This window comes from Dysidea avara, chromosome 3 (assembly GCF_963678975.1).
Source record: "Dysidea avara chromosome 3, odDysAvar1.4, whole genome shotgun sequence".
Lineage (NCBI taxonomy): Eukaryota > Metazoa > Porifera > Demospongiae > Dictyoceratida > Dysideidae > Dysidea > Dysidea avara.
In genome coordinates this window covers 37907658-37926503 of record NC_089274.1, presented here as the reverse complement: position 1 = coordinate 37926503, position 18846 = coordinate 37907658, and the positions used below count along the sequence as shown (strand labels likewise).

The window sequence follows — 18846 nt, the reverse complement described above, 5'->3', positions numbered from 1 at the left end:
GTAACATCACCTCAGTGATTTAAAAACTTGCTAAGACACCCGTTTTGCAAGTATTCATCCCAAACGAAATGGGATGAATATTCGTGAGCAAAATGGGTGTCATGCCCTTAATTAGCAAATTTTTAATCACTCACACTCTCACGTGATGACGTTGCATTTGAGCAGTACCCACCATAGTCTTCGAAATTTGACTTTGCCCATTTTGCAAACGTTATGTGAATTTTTTACATATATAATTTTATACACTATTTGCTTAAAATGTTTAAGTACATCAGTAGTTTTACTTTATATGTTAAATTAGTTATATTCTTTGTTGCTTGTCCATAGGTCCTTTGATACACTGACTTACAACTGACCAATCATGGAGAACATTGTTAGATCAGCTACTTGTTTGTTATTATCACTACTATTGTGTAATGTGTTACTTGCAGGTAATTTGCAATATGTATTTGTGTTTAATCTCCTTATATAGTGAAAAATGTGGTTCTGTGACAGTTAGCTATAGACTGTATTGTAGTCAACAACACTACCTATATATAACTGCATGTGTTTCATAAGCTAGTGTCATTACATGGTTGATATTGTTTGTTATCTATAATACATTTTGTTACACTGTGTATGACTTTTTCTGTTTGCTTACAGCACATTGTTTACTTCTGTACATTTTCATTATCACTGTTTAATTCAAAACTCAGTGGTGCTCAATATGTTATTAATTATGTAGTAGTTTAGTGTAGCTAGAGGTAAGGGTCACTCTCTGGACAATAGTAGTGTTTGTATGGTACAGTTTATACAAAATTTAATTTAAAGATTGGTCTTTTAACACAAATAATCATCCATAACTCTACTAGTATTTATCAAGTATGTGTTTACATTAATAGCATTTTTTGTAAAGTGTGCAAAAAGAAGATGAAGCTATATATAGTGCCCAAAATTAAAGAAAAATTAAGCCAAACTTGACAGCACGTATTTCATGAATAAATAAGATGAAATTTGCTTAAATATGGTACGCAGGGTGCTGAAGGTAAAATGCACATGTGTAGTGCAACATGAAAATTGTAACTTTTTCCTGTTTGTATGCTTATGGTGTGGCATGCCGGCTAGGATAGTATGTTATGACGTGTGCGTACACGCATGTGTGTGTGTGTGCATGAACATAGTACACACTAATGCTCACGATACTTTTGACTGGAAGTGAATGTAAAGTTTTACAGATTTGTGTAGTATATACCTACCTGTTGCCAGGTAGGTATATATATACTTACCTGTGGTTAGGCCTAATATACAGCTGAGCTCCTTTAAAGTTTCATGGTATGAAGACACACGGTAGTGTGTCGTGCAGCCAAGAAAGCCAGTGACCACACTGTGATTATATTGACAAGAAAGAAAACAGCATTTACATATGTGCATATCTCCATGGCCCCTTCTCCAAAGCACATTATTTTTGCATTATAGCTGTCTGCCAAGTAGGATAGACCACACAGCAAATTTGATTAGATTCGCACCAGCTATTTGTGAGATATGGGCATTCAAAGTTTTGATTTGATTTCTTGATTTTTTCTTCTCAAGCTGTAGGGGTGGTACGGGGGCTTTGATTTATTTTTGCACACTTTGCAAAAGCAAATGTGTAACTCGATTGCCTCAATCTTTGGGACAAATGAAGAGCACATAAAGGTGAATTTACGTACCAAGTGTTCTACGAATCTGATGAATATCCAAAGAATTATGAGTGTTTATTCACATAAAAAATATCAAACTTTTGTCATGGTTACAGGGTAAACTGAGTATGGGAATAACTTGAAAATTTAGGCTGATCATTGTAGCAGTGCCTTTTGATGGCAATAGAGTTACAAAGTTATCTATTAAAACGAACAAGACAAGGATATATAAGTTTCTATGGTCACATTTTTTATCAAACTTTAGACATGACAACCCTTGTACATTTCATTTTTTATGCCCATGTAGTAGATGTTCCAACACACCCCGCCCCCTTTAATGTAACTCTTTAAGTATAAGTAATGTAATACGGTAAGTATAAATTTTTGATTTTTAATGGCCGGTAGCCTTGAGCTAGTGGACCATCAGTACTGTACCCTAAAGATTTTATTAATATTACATCCCTTATTCTATACTTGTATGCAGTACTGTAAAGTTATAAACAATCAATCAAGTTATAAAATGAAAACCAAACAAGTGTAAAATTGCAGGATTGAGATACTCTAATAGACCAATCATTGCAAGGTTAAAAAAGTGCACAAAAATGTCAAATAAAAGCTTACCACAGTTCAAACCAGGGACCTCCATACCTAACACCCACATCCTTAACCACTGAACCGCTGCTATCTTGGCTGATCACCAAATGTGCATTCTATTAGAGTAGTATGATATTATAATAATGAAGAAAAGCATGCAATAGATCTACCAGTGGACAACAACATAATAATAACAATAATTTTGGTGTAGGGGTGTATATAAGTGCAATACACTGAAGTGTCATACAGTACCGTAGTACTGTATATTAGGGATCATGAAGGTTTGGGCTTTTCTGGCCAAAATTATCACCCTAAAACCAGCCTCACAATACCTTCATGGTGTCTTGGCAGTATTGGTTAGGTACAACCAAGCCCAAACGTGACCTGAAACACTTCCAAAAAGTTGCTACGGAATTTAATTTTTTTTATTTAGTAGAATTTTCTACTGACTGACTACCTGATTGACTGCTTGCTTGACAGACTGCCTGACTGATGCCTTCAGACAGGTGTAAGTCGATATTGGCTAAGGCTACAGGCTTGATTTTTTCACTGTTCAACATCACTTCAGCTGGACAGGTGCCTTTTGCATATGTACAATGCATACTTCATGGAGTTACCTGTGTCCTCCTTTGTGTCCCATGTATCTTTGCTGACAATTCAAGGTGTCCACTTGTGGTAGCGTTGTGTGATGGATTTCCTAAGATTTGTCCAAGTTTTCCATTGTGGCTGGATTAATTGCAGAGGTCCTTCTCCTAGTATTCTTCATTTGTAATGCTGAATTTGGTGCTGAATCCTAGGAGGAGGCAACACAAATTCACCTGAATTGTCATTATTAAAATTTCACCATTAACCTACCATCACAGCCATTTCTTGGCCGCCCCCTTGGATTTCATATCTTTTTTCACCATGGCCTTTTTAAGGGCCGCACCTTTTTTTACAGCTTGACTGTTTCTGATTATATAAGATATATATATATATCTATGCCAAAGCAGCTAACCTTTATGAGCCAGCATTTTAAAAATTACCATACCATTGTTAAATCCACTGACATTAACATCATTCTAGATTTTTCTGGCTGCCACTTTTAATTTTCCAACTTTTAAAACCCTGGCTAGGCTGCACTTTAAGTCATAGCTTTGCTATTTTGGCATGAATTTCATCAGTATATCTGCATATCTTTATTATTATTATTGTAACATGTCTATTAATAACAGCTTCTTATAGTTTTTTTTAAATTTTTGATATTCTAATAGAAGAGTTATTGTTGCATTCTAATACAGCAGTCATAAAACCTTTCATGTAGAAGGTTCAGAACCATTAAAGCCATAAATTTCACCTATAAGGTATATTTATGATATATTTGAAACTAAAAGAAGTAGACAGCATGGTGGTATAGTAATGATGACCCTGGATGTCAGGTTTAAAGGTCAACTGCAGTGAAAACTTTTCTTACTATTACACTGTAGTATATTGTTGATAAAAACATGTGATACTATTAGTTTTTAAGTTTCTGACATGGTTTGGCTAATAATCACAGTCCTAGTTTAGCTAAGTCACTTGTGGCTACACTTGTGGTTTCATTTCGGAAGCCGCATCATACACTGTCATCATCAGATCCGGTGTACACCCGTACAAACTGAACACACGAGAGTGCGTGAGTAGCTACAAGTATAAGTACACAACTACAGCTGACAGTATTTCGCTTGTAGAGGTGGTTTGCAGCTGTTTAATTAATTGTTCAACGAAGAAATATGCCCACCCGTTGTATAGTAGCTGGTTGTAATGCTGCTAGCGGATTCGAGAGTGGGAAAGGCTGCAGTTTTCATGCGTTTCCAAAAGATGAAGGGTTACGAAGAAAGTGGACCAGTGCAGTGAAGAAGCAAAGGAGTGACTGGGAAGGCCCAACTTCGACTTCAGTATTATGCTCTAAGCACTTTGAAGCCAGCTGCTTTGATACTGAAGGTAGTCGTTACAGAGATCAAATGGGATTGCCAGCAGCCAAATGCTATTCCCACTATATTTCCAAGGTCAATTGATAGGTTTGAGCCACCTGGAAGTACAAGCAAGACACCAAGACCAGCTTTTGAAAAGCGTCAACAGAAGTCTGTAAGCTATAACAACTTGATGTAATAAAACTTAAATAACATTTACATTATTATAATAATAGATAATAGCAGATGTCCTCTCTACAAGTGCTCCAACGGATGAAGATGTGCCCTCTACAATTTCTGCTATGGATGAAGATTCCCTCTCCATTAGTGCCGTCACAGATGAAGTTCTTTCGTCAGAACCATCACTCCTTTTACCTGAAGAAATGGATATACCTGTCCCCTTAACTACAGGCGGGGGAGCACATGTTCAAGCACATCCCGAGATGAAGTCTGTTGAAACACAAGCGTCTCTAAAAATAAAAACAAAGAACAAAGGTACGAGCATGTGTGTGTCCCGAGTGTGACCTTACCATTGTGCCATTTAAACAGGAACATTAGCCCACCCAAAACAGAAATCAGTAGAAATACAATGTAATCTGATTGATGCTCCGCCTTTACAATTTATTTCACATGAGCTATCACCAGTACAACACACAGGAATCGAACCAGATCTCCAGTCCACTACAATGTGTCCAGATGATTCTTTTACTGATGTTGACCTGGACACTTCATTCTGCCTTAGCCAAGAGGATTATACCACAGAGTAAGCCTGTATAATGACATGATTTCAACATGTTATTACATGTTGTACTTATTAACACTCTAGAGATGACACTGAAATGTCTCCACAGAATGAAATCAAATACTTAGTATTTCATTCTCACCTGTTAAGCCTATTCACCCAATGTAGATCATGCCATTTATCATGCATTGGTAGGATTTCAGACAAGCCCCAGGGAACTTATATTGCTGTTACTCAGGAGTGTTCCCACTGTGGCTACCAGTGGACTTGGAGAAGCCAGCCATTTATCCGTGACACACCTGCTGGAAATTTGTTGTTGTCAGCATCCATCTTATTTAGTGGTGCCACTCCTGCCAAAGTGCTTCATCTTCTTGATCACCTAAAAATGGCATGCATTAAAGACAGAACTTTTTTTGACCATCAAAAATTTTACCTTCTGCCTTCAATAAAAGCAATATGGAAGGAGAGTCAAACTGTACTGCTACAGCAGTGTATAGCACGAGGTAGCCCTCTTTCCATAGGTGGAGATGGAAGATGTGATAGTCCTGGTCACAGTGCGAAGTTTGGTTCATATGGAATAGTTGATATGGACTCCAAAAAAATTATCTATCTTGAACTTGTCCAGGTAACCACATTGCTACAAGATATGCTGATACTGACTGACTACTTTACAGTGTAATCAGGTCACATCAAGCAACAACATGGAAAAGGAGGGACTGTTAAAAGCTCTCAATTTTCTAGCCAGTAAGTCTTTAGAAGTTGGGACTCTGGTAACGGATAGGCACAAGCAAGTCAGTAAGTTTGTTAGGCAGCAACATCCACATATTGACCATCGCTATGATATTTGGCATGTTTCCAAAGGTATGTATATATTATTTTTAATAATCCACCATTGAAATATCTTGGATTTGTAGGTATTAAAAAAAAGCTTGGCAAGTTATCAAAACAAGCAGACTGTGACCTCGTCAGGGAGTGGACAAAAAGCATTACCAATCATCTTTATTGGTGTGCAGCAAATGGAATTGATGGTGATGACATCTTGAAGCGGTGGAAGTCATTGATGAATCACATCTGTGATGAACATGATGAATGCTACCACACAACACTGTCACCTGAAGATAGACGAAAAAAGTGGTTTACACCAGGTAACATTATCAATACCTTTATACTCTTTTGAAATTCTATAGTTTATTATACAACACACAGGCAGCAAAGCATATGAAAAATTATATGACATACTCTGCAGTAAGACGTTGTTGCCAGACATCAAGAAACTATCATCACAGCATCAAACAAGCAGCTTGGAGGCTTATCACAGCGTGGTGAACCATTTTGCTCCCAAGTTGCTGTCTTTCTCCTATCATGGATTGCACTCTAGGTTGTTAGTATTACATAGCTGATATCAGTATTACATAATTATTGTAATTAGGTTGTTACTAGCTATATTACACTTCAATGAGAACTTTGGAAGACCACAAGCAAGGACAAGGGAAGGCAAGGAGCGTTTAGCAATAGCATATACAAAGGCTAAAGCCGGTGAATGCACTCCTAAACCTATCCCAGTTCCCAAGACATACAGTAAGTGAAAAAGAATAATTTTGTTTCATGTATCATGTGAACTTTCAATATAGTCTATGTAGAGAAGCTGATGCACAAAACAGTGGAGTACTGTACTGCTGGTGAAAAACATGAGCACTCTGAATCACCCCCACCATTGGCTAGTGCATATGAGCATCCCGACAAGGACACTATTCCATCGTTCTCTCGATACAAAAGATAATAATTTATCATCAACATACTGCATACACATTAATCTTTTTTTGCACTGGAACATGCATATGTCATTCACTGAGGTGTAAAATAGCAATTATGGGATACTTTCTCACAATAGGAGCTAGACAGTACAGCTGTAGATTAATTCCAAACATTTATTTATAACACCGAAGTATACACAAAGAATTTTGTTAGACATTATAATATTAGTTAAGGTTGCCGCTGCTAGGTCAGGCCCAGCTGTGGCGAACAATGTTGTAACTACACCATTGCAGACATTCAATATGTTACCTTAATCATTGCTGCCACCTCCTTCTTTTTGACAAAACTCGCTTCTTCGCCGGCATACGCCCTTGTGCATCCTTCGTGATGATTTTCCAGGCACCGTAGCGTACTATATCACTGAACAGGAACAAAACACGTTCTTTCACATGCGTCAGAAACGGAACAAACATGTTACAGGTTCTCATGCTTCTGAACACAGTTAAAACACACCAGCTGCAATATTTCACTACAAAACAAGACCAGAGCAAGATCATTCACTCATTCGCCATTGGTAATTAGCGTAGTCAGCAGTTCACCGGATCTGACTGTGACGTTGCAATCGACATCAAAGACCTGTGGCTGAATTCTAGGAAGTGACGTTTCAACATCTTTGCGGATTTATATCTCGTCAACACAACAACATATCATTATAAAAATTGTTGTTTTGTGCACTGTATGAGTAAATAAACATACACAGACATTAAAAAGGGTAGGTAAAATTTCCACTGCAGTTAACCGTGTTGTGTTGTCCACTGCAGTTAACCGTTATTGTGTTGTCAGCTGTATTGAGTTTGTTTTCAATGTTTTCATACACCTTTTATGTAGCCTGTTTATTCCTGTGACTATTCTATTAGGGTATTTCAATCACATTTTGTTACAGATGTTTGGTCTTTGGCTTACAACTCCATAGCTATTACTAGTTTTAGACAATAAAAAGTTTAAGCTATGATGGTTGTAACATAATCTACCTTGTAAATACATATATTCTGTGGATTAGCTCTTACATCAAGATATTGTGTTGTGCAGTTGCTTGTCCATCACTTACTAATCCTAATAATGGAACAATCACATCATGTTCACTGGGAGATGATGGAGTTCCTTCCCATGAAGACACTTGTAATTTCACATGTAACACTGGTTATGAGCTAACTGGTAGTGACACTAGGACCTGTCAGAGCAATGGAAGCTGGAGTGGGACTGAAACTATGTGTAGCAAAGGTAAAATGTGTGTAATGTATCCATAAGTCTTAACATTGGTACAATACACTTGCTTAAAAATATGTACATATATAGGTACTTACACAAGTGTTACTACTGACTGTGTTGTAATATATACTTGCAAGGTTTATAATCCAGTATTGAGGGGGTTTTTTATTAATGGAACTACATAGTGACAGGATTTTGGAAAAACGATCCAAATCATTCATTAAAAGTTTTGAGATAAATGGTTTTAAAGAAGTCAAGCCTTAAGAGTATAGTAAACAATGAAATTTACACAAGAGATCAAGTAGTTGAGTAATGATGCATGAGGATCAAAACCAATAGTATGGTAGTGTAGTTATTGGTGGTGTTGGTTTGATTATTCCCTGATGCAATGACTATAAATTTGATACATCTGAGGTTCCATATCTTTTGTAGCTCCAAGTGTACTTCAAGATCTTTTTTGCTCTTTTTTAACAATGTTGACATCTGCTGGGATATAAGCATCAATAAGAATTGCAGAGCATTCTAAACTATTGTGTACAACGATATCAGGTCTGTGAGCTGAGATCTGATCAGTTTTGGTGTCAACATCCCATAAGATTTTTACATGGTTAGATGTTACTACTAGTTGGGAACTGTAGAGCCATGGCTTTTCACAAATAGAAATCCCATAAAACTCACATATTTGTGCATGAATCAGTGCAGCCACAGAATTGTGCCACTGTAAGTAGCCAGTAGAAGCTTTAAAAGGAAACAAGCTCATTATGATCTATAGTTTTATCAAAGGAATAGCCCAGGCAGCACAAAGGATCATTTGACATTGTAAGCATTCATACATAGGGCCCGGTCCAGGGCAGCTGTAATTAAGGCCTCGGTTTCAAATTTCAAATAGAGCCATCAAAGCCAATTTTATGCACATGATAAGTGGGAAACTTACTGAGAGTAACCATGACTCCTCTAATGTTCAGATAGTGGCCAAGCAGACTGAGGAAGGGGAAGAACTCTCATTGGAAGATATTGATGGAACATTCCTTGCAGTTCAGCAGGACAGAGTTGTCAAGAAAATCATCACTAGCTTCAGAGGGAGAATTGTCAGTTCCAACTTTGGCGTCAGATTCATCTAGGACAATGCCGGATCTAGTCTCTCTCTTAGTCACACATTCCATAGTAGTAGGGAATTATTGTTTCTGCTTCCATGAGGTGGCATGATTCTGTAATCACGTAGACTTAAACTCTGATAGGAATTATTAGGTTGTGGAAGCAATCTACTTCATTGTACAGCCAACAGCAATGGCTCTGCAGATTTGTTCTTGTAGACATACCAGGTAATGTTCCAATCTCCTCGCCCACCCGATTTCCTTGGATGATCAACATCTGCTTTTGGATGCAATCCTATATAAACTGTCAACAGAGTTATGGTCAATGTCATCAAGCTTTGCTTGAGTCCAGTTATTCCGGCTGAATAACACATAACAGAAATTGCATAGCTATCATCTCCATTAAGATGGGTTGACAGAACACTACGACATTGTGAACGATATTCAGCAATAACCTTCTGCTTCACCTTAGTGTCAATAGTCAACATATCCTTGGTGTCAGTAGTCAACATATCCTTGGTGTCAATAGTCAACATATCCTTGGTGTCAATAGTAAATATTATTATTATTAAAGCTTTACAGTGACCAGCAATGAAGATCTGACAACAACTTGTTCTGCAGCCTTTGGATATGTTGACGTCTTCAACTACCAGTATGAAGACTCAAAATTATTGTTTGTTTTTGCCTTCACTCATTGCTGATCCTATCCTTTGATTAGTACATCTTTGTAGGCCTTTGTAGATTTAGCATACATTAATTATTTAAGGTTATGGTATGTTTTAAAATGCGTAGGCATGACAAATTACAAACCCTGCTTTTACCCAAACAGGGATAAATCATTTCAGCAACTGTGTTGTGGTAGTAATACAACTATATGTACTTGTTTGCTTTTACTGCAGAACAACAACTATTCTTGGATGTGTGGTCTACGATAGAGCAATGTTCTCCAAAATGTGCCACCAATAACCCAATAACCAGACTAAAAGATCACTGAATCCTTATAATTTCAATATAAGTAACTAAAAGATCTTGTGGAAGCAATTTAAGTTACTGCTTATAGTATAGTGGCACAACCAAAAAAAAATGCACTTTTTCATAAAGCCATGAAACTTTCCACATAAATAGTAGTCCTCAATACATATATTTTTAGCCATCGCTGATTTGACCTTTGGTGACCTTTACTGCCATTTTTGTACAAAAATTGGTCATTTTCATCTTTAACTCCCTGAGGCAATAATTAACTTGTTAAAACGTGGTACCAAACAAAATATCTTGCTAATATTGGTTTTTATTTGAAGTCAATAGGAGATTTCATTCTTAAGTTATGATCATTTTTTAGCTGCAAAATTTGATAAATTTATGCATAATTATCTGCCCACAGGTAATTCACACCTCAAGGGCAGGTAAATTTATCAAATTTTGCAGCTAGTAAAAATGATCATAACTTTGAATGAAATCACCTATTGACTTCAAATAAAAACCAAGTTGTTTCTATCCGCAAGATCTTTTGTTTGGTACCATGTTTTAACAAGCTAATTACTGCCTCAGGGAGTTAAAGACAAAAATGATCAATTTTCCATACAAAAATGGCCGTAAAAGTCACCAAAGGTCAACTCAGCGATGGCATTATATCTATAGTTACATGTCATGAGGAGTACTATTTATGTGGAAAGTTTCATGGTTTTGTGAAAAATACATAATATTGCCAATTTTGGGGGCTACGGTGCTATACTATTATTAAGACGTTTTATTGAACTTTTAGTAGTTTCTTCGAGTGAACAAGCTCTTTGGTTTGCTTCCACAGGCCCAAATAAATTTAAAATACAGTATCACTATCTCCCAGAAATACCCATAGAGAATGAGCCTACAGTTTTTGCTGCATTGGGCAGCGGAAAAACATGATAGTGACAGCTGGACTCGAGCATGAGCAATGTACAGGCTGGCTTACCTGTGTTGCTATAACAACTTGTAGTGTTTTGTTGTTCCAGCTGCCTCAAACTACACTGTAGCTACACAAAAATTGTGACAAAAGCAAAGGGATGAAGCAACTTGTGTCTGCATTGCCATTACAACCTACATGGGTACAACACCTGGACATTGGTTGTTGTGCAGTGCTAAATTCTCTCAGCTGCTTGTTTGCTTGTTCAGTAGTAGATACATACACTAGAAGTTGATTAAAATAATCTAATATCATGGCTTATGCATTCAAGGAGGTATCCACTTCCATTGCAGACATACATATTTCGAATAGAGCCAGTGGCAATAACAGAGTTTGATTGTGAGGTACTGTTACGAGTAGCTAATTATCCAATAGTTAGTCTTTCCCTTCTTGCTTTTTTTTAATATCCATAATATGCTTCCAGAAAGATACAGATGCAAGAAACAATTTTTTGATACTGCAACCTAATGATTGATGGGGAAAGGGGAGGGAGGCTATGGTTTTATCATTGTTCTACTATATGATAGAAAATTTACTATTATTATGACATAATCTATACTTTTCAGTTTCAATGTGATGACAAGAGTTTCCAATACACCTAGTACTGTAAATGAAAGTGAGATATGTAAGTTGGTCTCCCTATGTAGTGTGACACACTTTCATGATTAGTATGCCAATCATTTCATCAACATCTTTGATGTTTTCAAAGCGAAATAGCGACCTTTTAAATTCGTTTTCTGATTTATAAAGTCTAGATTGTAGATCCTCAATTTTCTTCAACAAGTAAAAATGGTTTAACAATGATAGACATTAGTGCACTTCAATACAATTTAGCAAATGTTTGACAGAGCACTCTAATTGAGTCACATGGGCATTGAGGTTGATGAAAATATTTCTAAGGTTTGAATGCATACAATTTTCTTTTAGTGATAAACTTTAGGAATTGTCATGCTAACAGTGAAACTCCATTATACCACTCTGGTATCAAACAACAAAATAACTTTAACATAATTTATTATGTGTTTACACCAGCCATGTTATATAGCACACTATATGTTTTGCAGTTTTCAGTTTTACTTGTTTTATAGCTGCAGAAAATCTTGTAATCCAAAAATTCAAAACACGGTTGGGTACTCATGAAATAGAGTCTAGAGATTTGCAAATCCAGGAACCAATAGCTGAAGGTACATTTATATGTAAGAAAATATATACGTGTGTGTGTGTATTTATGAATGAAACAGTACTACCATACTGTTTAAGTAGGAATCGCCCCTAAAACAACATTTACCACCTAAAATTCTACCTTTAAAATCATCCTAGAGACTTCTTACACAACAAAAACCACTTTTATGAAATAGTATTAGTCCGTCTAACATCAATACAGCATCAAAAACAAGAAAAGACTTACAGTGGCTGGATATAAAATTAAAAGAAATAGCTGAAACTCAAATTTTCATCTGCCAGCCTGCCTGCCCGCCTGACCACATTTGCAAGGCTGGAGGCCAAACAAAGCAGTGTATGGCCACCATTTTACACCACAACAACAAATTCACCAGTGGCATGTGCCTTTTGGGGTTCTGACGAGTATGTGCCTTCTACACCTTTCATCTTCAATCAGGCTGGTCATTGTCTTCTTCACGTAACAAAACCATATCCAGGTGTTCTTTTTCCATACTAACACTTTCCTTGAGCAGCATATTGTTTAGATGTCACAAAATTATTGTACTGGACACCTGGTAGATACCTGTAACTTCATGATAGGTTCGAACCATGCCCTTTAACGATTTTGGTTAATTAATAACAATTGAGTACAGAGACCACACCTCTTAATCTATTTTCTCAAACATGATGACCACACACCCTTACTGGTTAGCTGTAATAATAACACAATGAAAATAAGAAATAGTGATCACACTCTTTGAGTTACTCTAATACAGCAGTCACCCTAATAGAACAGTTACATGTGTATAGCTGTATGTTATAACAAAATGGTATATTTAATTTTAAAAACTAGTATATTTAATGAAATAGGGATTCAAGCAATAAAAAGTAGTGAAACAAGATGAATGATAGCATTACAGCATAGATCTATGAGAAAATCCCCCCCTACATTGGCATGAACTCATTTTAAATATACTAGTTCTATTATGTATGTTTCTAGGAGCTTTTGGCATAGTCTATAAAGGTCTCTACAGAAAGAATGATGAAACTATCATTGTTGCTATTAAGGCATTAAAAGGTCTGAGGTTTACATTTATGGCTGCATACTAGTGATTGAGTTTTTTATAGCTTGCTCTTCAGTCTTGAAAATTGAAGAATTTATTGAAGAGATTGCAGTCACTAAGACATTTAGTCACCCTAATGTTCTAAGCCTCATTGGTGCATGCTTGGAAGCTTCGTCGAGTGATAAGATGCCTCTAATGGTGATACCATACATGCTTTATGGTGATGTGAAGTCATTTTTGTCATCAAAGAGAGGAAACAAAATTGACTTGACAGAGCTTCCACAGGTGTGTGTGTGTGTGTGTGTGTGTGTGTGTGTGTGTGTGTGTGTGTGTGTGTGTGTGTGTGTGTGTGTGTGTGTGTGTGTGTGTGTGTGTGTGTGTGTGTGTGTGTGTGTGTGTGTGTGTGTGTGTGTGTGTGTGTGTGTGTGTGTGTGTGTGTGTGTGTGTGTGTGTGTGTGTGTGTGTGTGTGTGTGTGTGTGTGTGTGTGTGTGTGTGTGTGTGTGTGTGTGTGTGTGTGTGTGTGTGTGTGTGTGTGTGTGTGTGTGTGTGTGTGTGTGTGTGTGTGTGTGTGTGTGTGTGTGTGTGTGTGTGTGTGTGTGTGTGTGTGTGTGTGTGTGTGTGTGTGTGTGTGTGTGTGTGTGTGTGTGTGTGTGTGTGTGTGTGTGTGTGTGTGTGTGTGTGTGTGTGTGTGTGTGTGTGTGTGTGTGTGTGTGTGTGTAACACACATATTTAATATGTATATAGCAATAAAACAAGAAGGTTGTTCAACCATAATGTTGATTAATTAAGTGGCTAAGTCTGCATAACATGGTGTATAGATTGCTGATACATATACTGTACATAAATTTTATCTTGGTGATCTCTTTCATGCACTGCTACTGATTTTGTGCAGGCTCCTAATACCACTGACTTGTGTATTAAGTTAGTTTTTTTGTTTACATATAGGATCTTCATTATAACATTTTAGTACAAATATGTTTGGACATTGCAAAAGGGATGGCATATCTTTCATCTATGAGATTTATACATAGAGACTTATCAGCAAGAAATTGCATGTGAGCTAACTTGTAATGTTGTATTATGACAAGTCATGTATGATTTTTATTGCAAAATAAATACCTGCAAGGACCAAAACATTTCTTGTGATTCTTGCAAGTGATTTAATTGTATCTTTCCACATTCACCAAGTATTTATGTTAGCTACCGTTAGTTATATCCCAGGTGGGGGTGATACAATTACAATATGTAGTTATTACGTCTGCATGAGGTGAGCAAGGAGGTAGGGAAGATATAATGTAAGGGATATATCCCAAAACCTCATTTGACAAGGTAAAAAGTAGCATAAACACACACCATGACCACTCCAAACTGCTAAGGGTCATCCATAATTTTCAGCATTTTTTCACAAGCATACAGAAATTACTCTTTTTGCTTACCCCCCTCCCTCCTACCCAAAAGCGTAATATAAAAATGTTGATGTGATCACTATTGTATGGTCAGTGTTAATCTTTTATGGTTTCCTATGTACTAATCATCTGACTTGTCAGAATGTGGTTATTAAAGAATGCTGATTACTTATACTAGTATAAGGATCCAAGTGATGAAAATTAGTGAAGCGAGAGATAAATGATAGTATTACAGCATAGCTCTGTGAGAAAATCCCTATTATAACAAATTAACAATTGTTTTGTTCATTGCCAAAGTAGGGATTTTCCCAATGAACTATGCTATAATATCATCTATTGCTTGGATCCCTACTTCATTTTAAAATTGATTATTTTTAGTTTGTTTAGTTTTTTTGTTATGCAGCTATACACATGTAACTGTTCTATCAGGGTGACTGCTGTATTAGAGTATCTTGAGTCAGCCTTTCACCTACCAGGAGGTGTGGTCACAATTTCGTATTTTCACAGTGCTAGCATTATACAGCTAGACCAATAATAATGGGGTGTGATCATCGTGATTGAATAAATAGATTTTTAAGAGAAGTGGTCTCCGCACTTGATCATTATTAATCAACCAAGATCATTAATGGACGCGGTCTTGAACCTATCATGAAGTTACAGGTATCTACCAGGTGTCAAGTACCGCTTACAGTAGCGTAAGTCCTTTAAATAATTTTTTACATCTAAATATGCTGCTCAATGAGAGTGTTAATACAAACAATTATGCCTTGACATGGTTTCATTGCATGAAGAAGATGATGACCGGCCTGACTGAAGATAAAAGGAAAGACAAGGTGCAGAGAGTGAACACTTGTTGGAGCTCCAAAAGGCACATGCCACTTGTTATTTTGGCATAAAATGGTGCTGCTTTGTTAGCCACCAGCCTTGCGACTGTGGTCAGGCAGACAGGCTGGCTGGCTGGCAGGACTGACAGGCAGGCTGGCAGATAAAAATTCAAGTTTCAACAATCTTCTATATCCGGCATTTTCTTGCTTTTAATGCTGTATTTGATGTTAGATGGACTAACAGTATTCCGTAAAGGTGATTTTCATCACATAAGATGTTTCTAGGATCAGTGGCATTTTAGGTGGCACGTCACTCTAGGGGCAAACCCTACTTAAACAGTACTATCATAGATGTAGCCTGGTGTACACTACTTGCCTGCATAGCCAGCAGTCATTCAGAGTCAGTCAGCTTCCACCACCTTAAACATTCTAACCATACACTTGATTTTAAGTGCTACTAAGACCAGCATTTTAAAAAAAGTGTTCAGGTGAATTTACCCTAGTGCACTCTCTGTACTCTTGCAAAAATGCTGAAAATAATGGTTGATCCCTAAGTACGTATATTAAAAAAAATGTGTCTGTCTTTGGTAGTCTGTCACCTGATCTGATTGTGACCTAGGCTAGTTGTACTGTATTTTTTTGCATAAGAGCCCAAACTCAGTTTTATTGTCTAGCTTTGACTTGAGATCAGGTCTTTATGTTGGATAAGTATAAGTGTTTAATCAAATTCAAATTGTGGTAAAATGCAGACATTGTAACAGTAAGCATGGAGAACCTTTACGCAGTGTGTTGCTAAAAGCAGTGAAGGCCTGGCCTATATTTGAGACCAAAAATCTCCCTATGTACTGGCTTAGACTTATAGGAAATACTTAAAAATTTTTCTCCTATGCACTGATTGATAACTTCCATGCTGGGTCATCACAAATTAGTTTTAGTCCAGCAAGGCACTTTGATCCCGGTGATGCACTAGAAAGACAATATCTACTTGTTGTGTGTATTCACAGGTTAGATGAAAATATGGTAGCTAAAGTTGGTGACTTTGGTTTCTCCCGTGATGTGTACATATCAGACTACTACAGATTAGATCATTCTGCTCTGCTACCAGTGAAGTGGCTTGCTCCTGAGGCACTTTTTGATAAGAAGTTCCTTACAGAAAGTGATGTGGTATGTGGTAATAGATTTATAATGCATATCCTCAAGAGAATTAGCTATGTAACTGTGTATTCTGCACACATTCAGTTATCCAAACCCCTTGAGTCTGAAACTGTGTAGAAATGACCTTTATAATAGCATTAAAAATATTGGTAAAATATCAATATTATTTAACTACCCTAATAGAACAGTCACTACTCTCAAATAGAGCAGTCATTTTCATAGTTCGGTTAACCGGGCATCCGGATAAGTGGGGTCCATGAAGCTCCACTGTATATGTATTTACTGGCCAATACTTGGTTAGTCACTGTACTATCCGCAAGAGTACCTAATGGCAGAGCTATGAAGGATTGTAAGCAGCCTTCTACTGCCTTGCAGCTTGGCCAGATGGTGGGTATTGAAAGAAAAGATGCTAATTCTCTGCATCATGTCATGATGAAAGAAGGATTGGTTTCTGACGGGCAGCAAAAGCCAAGTGGTAATTCAAGTACCCTTAAAGTATGCATGGTTTTCCTCAAGTGTGAGTGTCCCAGGTTGAGTCAACTTAATATAAGTCAACCCATAGTGGGTATAGGAATGACACATCAAAAGCATGGGTCAACCCTTTACTTGTTGAACAGCCAGTTAGCTGCTTTACTTCTTGTTTTAAATGGATGCATAGTTTGTGTTTGTACATACTATACGTGAGAGGATCTGTGAAAACCTGACACTATTGTGCAAGCTGGAATGGGTAAAATACTTTAAAATTATGTTCCTAGTAAAAACCCCGGATATCATCTTATTCGCCTATTCAAGAGGAGCTTAATTTTAAAACAACTTTGTTTTGTTGCAGTAGACCCAAGGATACACAAGTTATGGTATTTGTTCACATCACGTCACATCGCAATGGCAGTACACGATTGATCTTTCTTCACTGATTTCGCCTTTGTATGTAGTAAAGAAAGGTGCTACAAGGAAAACTTACCCAGCAAATACAATCAATTCTGACAAACATGATGGTGCAAAGTTTAACTCTGTAGGGAATTGTGTTTGTAAGTTACAAGGTTTTAGTAAAGCACCTCTAATTTATTTTCCCTATACTTGCTGTACAAATAAATTTTTCTGCTCTTGCCACTTTGTAGGATTGTAACTCCCAAAGTTATTGGCATATAAGACTAAAACTTTGCCAGAACATACATTTGGCTAAGTATATTTAATAAACAAGAATTTGAAAAATGCGTGATTGTGTCAAGTTTTCACAGATCCAGTTACATATAGTAATAGTCCAGAAAATGTACACATGAGTTGTTAGCCTCATACTGGTAAGTCCACAGGGTATACAATTGTAATGGGCATGCTAGATATACCCAAAGGTATGCACTACATTCTGAAACTTCCCAGTAATCAGCATATTTAGCAGTTGCATACATGTATACCATGTTCTTAAATTTATAGCATAAATGCTGCCTCTGAAAAAGTTGTGTAAGTATTAATTTTTGATTTCACATATGGTACAGCTTGATGGTGACATGCATGAAAATTGCAGGTGAACAGTATTTGTTCTACACCCTATATAGATCAATAACAATTCAGTTGTAGCTATTAATATGACAAACCAATGATAATTAATTTGGTATGGCCTTATTCACTCACAGTGGTCATTTGGAGTAACATGTTGGGAAGTATTCACTCTTGGACTACAACCATATCCTACAGTGGATCCACATGAAATGGCCGACTATCTAAAGACTGGTAAAGTGCTGGAGAAGCCATCACTAAGCTCTGATGAAATGTAAGGGGCTAGTACAAAATATAGTTGGTGTCTTTATTTCTTCCTCAATTCTAAACAGGTATGAGATAATGAAATCTTGTTGGACGTTTACACCTGAAGAAAGACCAGCATTTTCTCTACTTGTAGAAAGAATTAGGCAGCAGTTGACTCAGTCTTAAATGTACTAGCTAGCTAGCAATTTTGTGTTCAATTTTGAATGGATACTGTGCACATCCATTATGTTGAATGTATACAGGAATTTCCCGTAGCTGGCCTAATACCTTTAGTTACAAAGATACATGTTTTTTTTAAAAAACAAGGGACATCAAATGTGATAGCTTTCATGAAATTTGCAGATGACAAAAAAGTGCTTCAAGATTAAATGATAGTGCAAAAAGATATAGATATCCTTAATGGATAGGATATTCTACTGTTTAATCTCTCTAAACTCTCTAGAGTTCCTTGGATACATATACATGAAATTGACAAGGAGAAAACATCCTGAC

General features: G+C 36.9%; 2 protein-coding genes and 1 long non-coding RNA gene across 6 annotated transcripts; 2 read left to right on the top strand and 1 right to left on the bottom strand.

Moving 5' to 3' along the window:
- The first annotated feature begins 355 nt into the window (after positions 1 to 355).
- On the top strand, positions 356 to 18599 carry LOC136250888 (tyrosine-protein kinase receptor UFO-like). 3 transcript variants are annotated; one of them, XM_066043223.1, is made up of 9 exons: positions 356 to 431; positions 7770 to 7961; positions 12071 to 12166; positions 13144 to 13221; positions 13272 to 13492; positions 14154 to 14263; positions 16443 to 16602; positions 18225 to 18361; positions 18420 to 18599. In XM_066043223.1, exons 1-9 carry the CDS (start codon positions 362 to 364, stop codon positions 18517 to 18519), a joined length of 1164 nt encoding a protein of 387 aa, XP_065899295.1. In that variant the 5' UTR covers positions 356 to 361; the 3' UTR covers positions 18520 to 18599. The 3 variants fall into 3 exon arrangements, with proteins under 3 accessions (XP_065899295.1, XP_065899296.1, XP_065899297.1); XM_066043224.1 differs by lacking the exon at positions 356 to 431 and adding an exon at positions 11549 to 11607 and having other exon boundaries at positions 7823 to 7961; XM_066043225.1 differs by lacking the exons at positions 356 to 431; positions 7770 to 7961 and adding an exon at positions 11307 to 11607.
- LOC136250887 (uncharacterized) lies at positions 3686 to 6922 on the top strand. Its single transcript, XM_066043222.1, has 9 exons — positions 3686 to 4358; positions 4420 to 4678; positions 4733 to 4946; positions 5010 to 5550; positions 5600 to 5786; positions 5840 to 6070; positions 6132 to 6303; positions 6355 to 6503; positions 6557 to 6922. The coding sequence occupies exons 2-9, from the start codon at positions 4486 to 4488 to the stop codon at positions 6703 to 6705; spliced, it is 1836 nt and encodes a 611-aa protein (XP_065899294.1). The 5' UTR covers positions 3686 to 4358; positions 4420 to 4485; the 3' UTR covers positions 6706 to 6922.
- LOC136250889 (uncharacterized) lies at positions 3959 to 7473 on the bottom strand. 2 transcript variants are annotated; one of them, XR_010698806.1, is made up of 6 exons: positions 6990 to 7473; positions 6165 to 6299; positions 5359 to 6037; positions 5068 to 5304; positions 4714 to 4952; positions 3959 to 4653 (listed from the first exon to the last, which is right to left on the bottom strand). It is a non-coding gene; the product is annotated as an uncharacterized lncRNA (long non-coding RNA). The 2 variants fall into 2 exon arrangements; XR_010698805.1 differs by having other exon boundaries at positions 6165 to 6282.
- Positions 18600 to 18846: the final 247 nt, after the last annotated feature.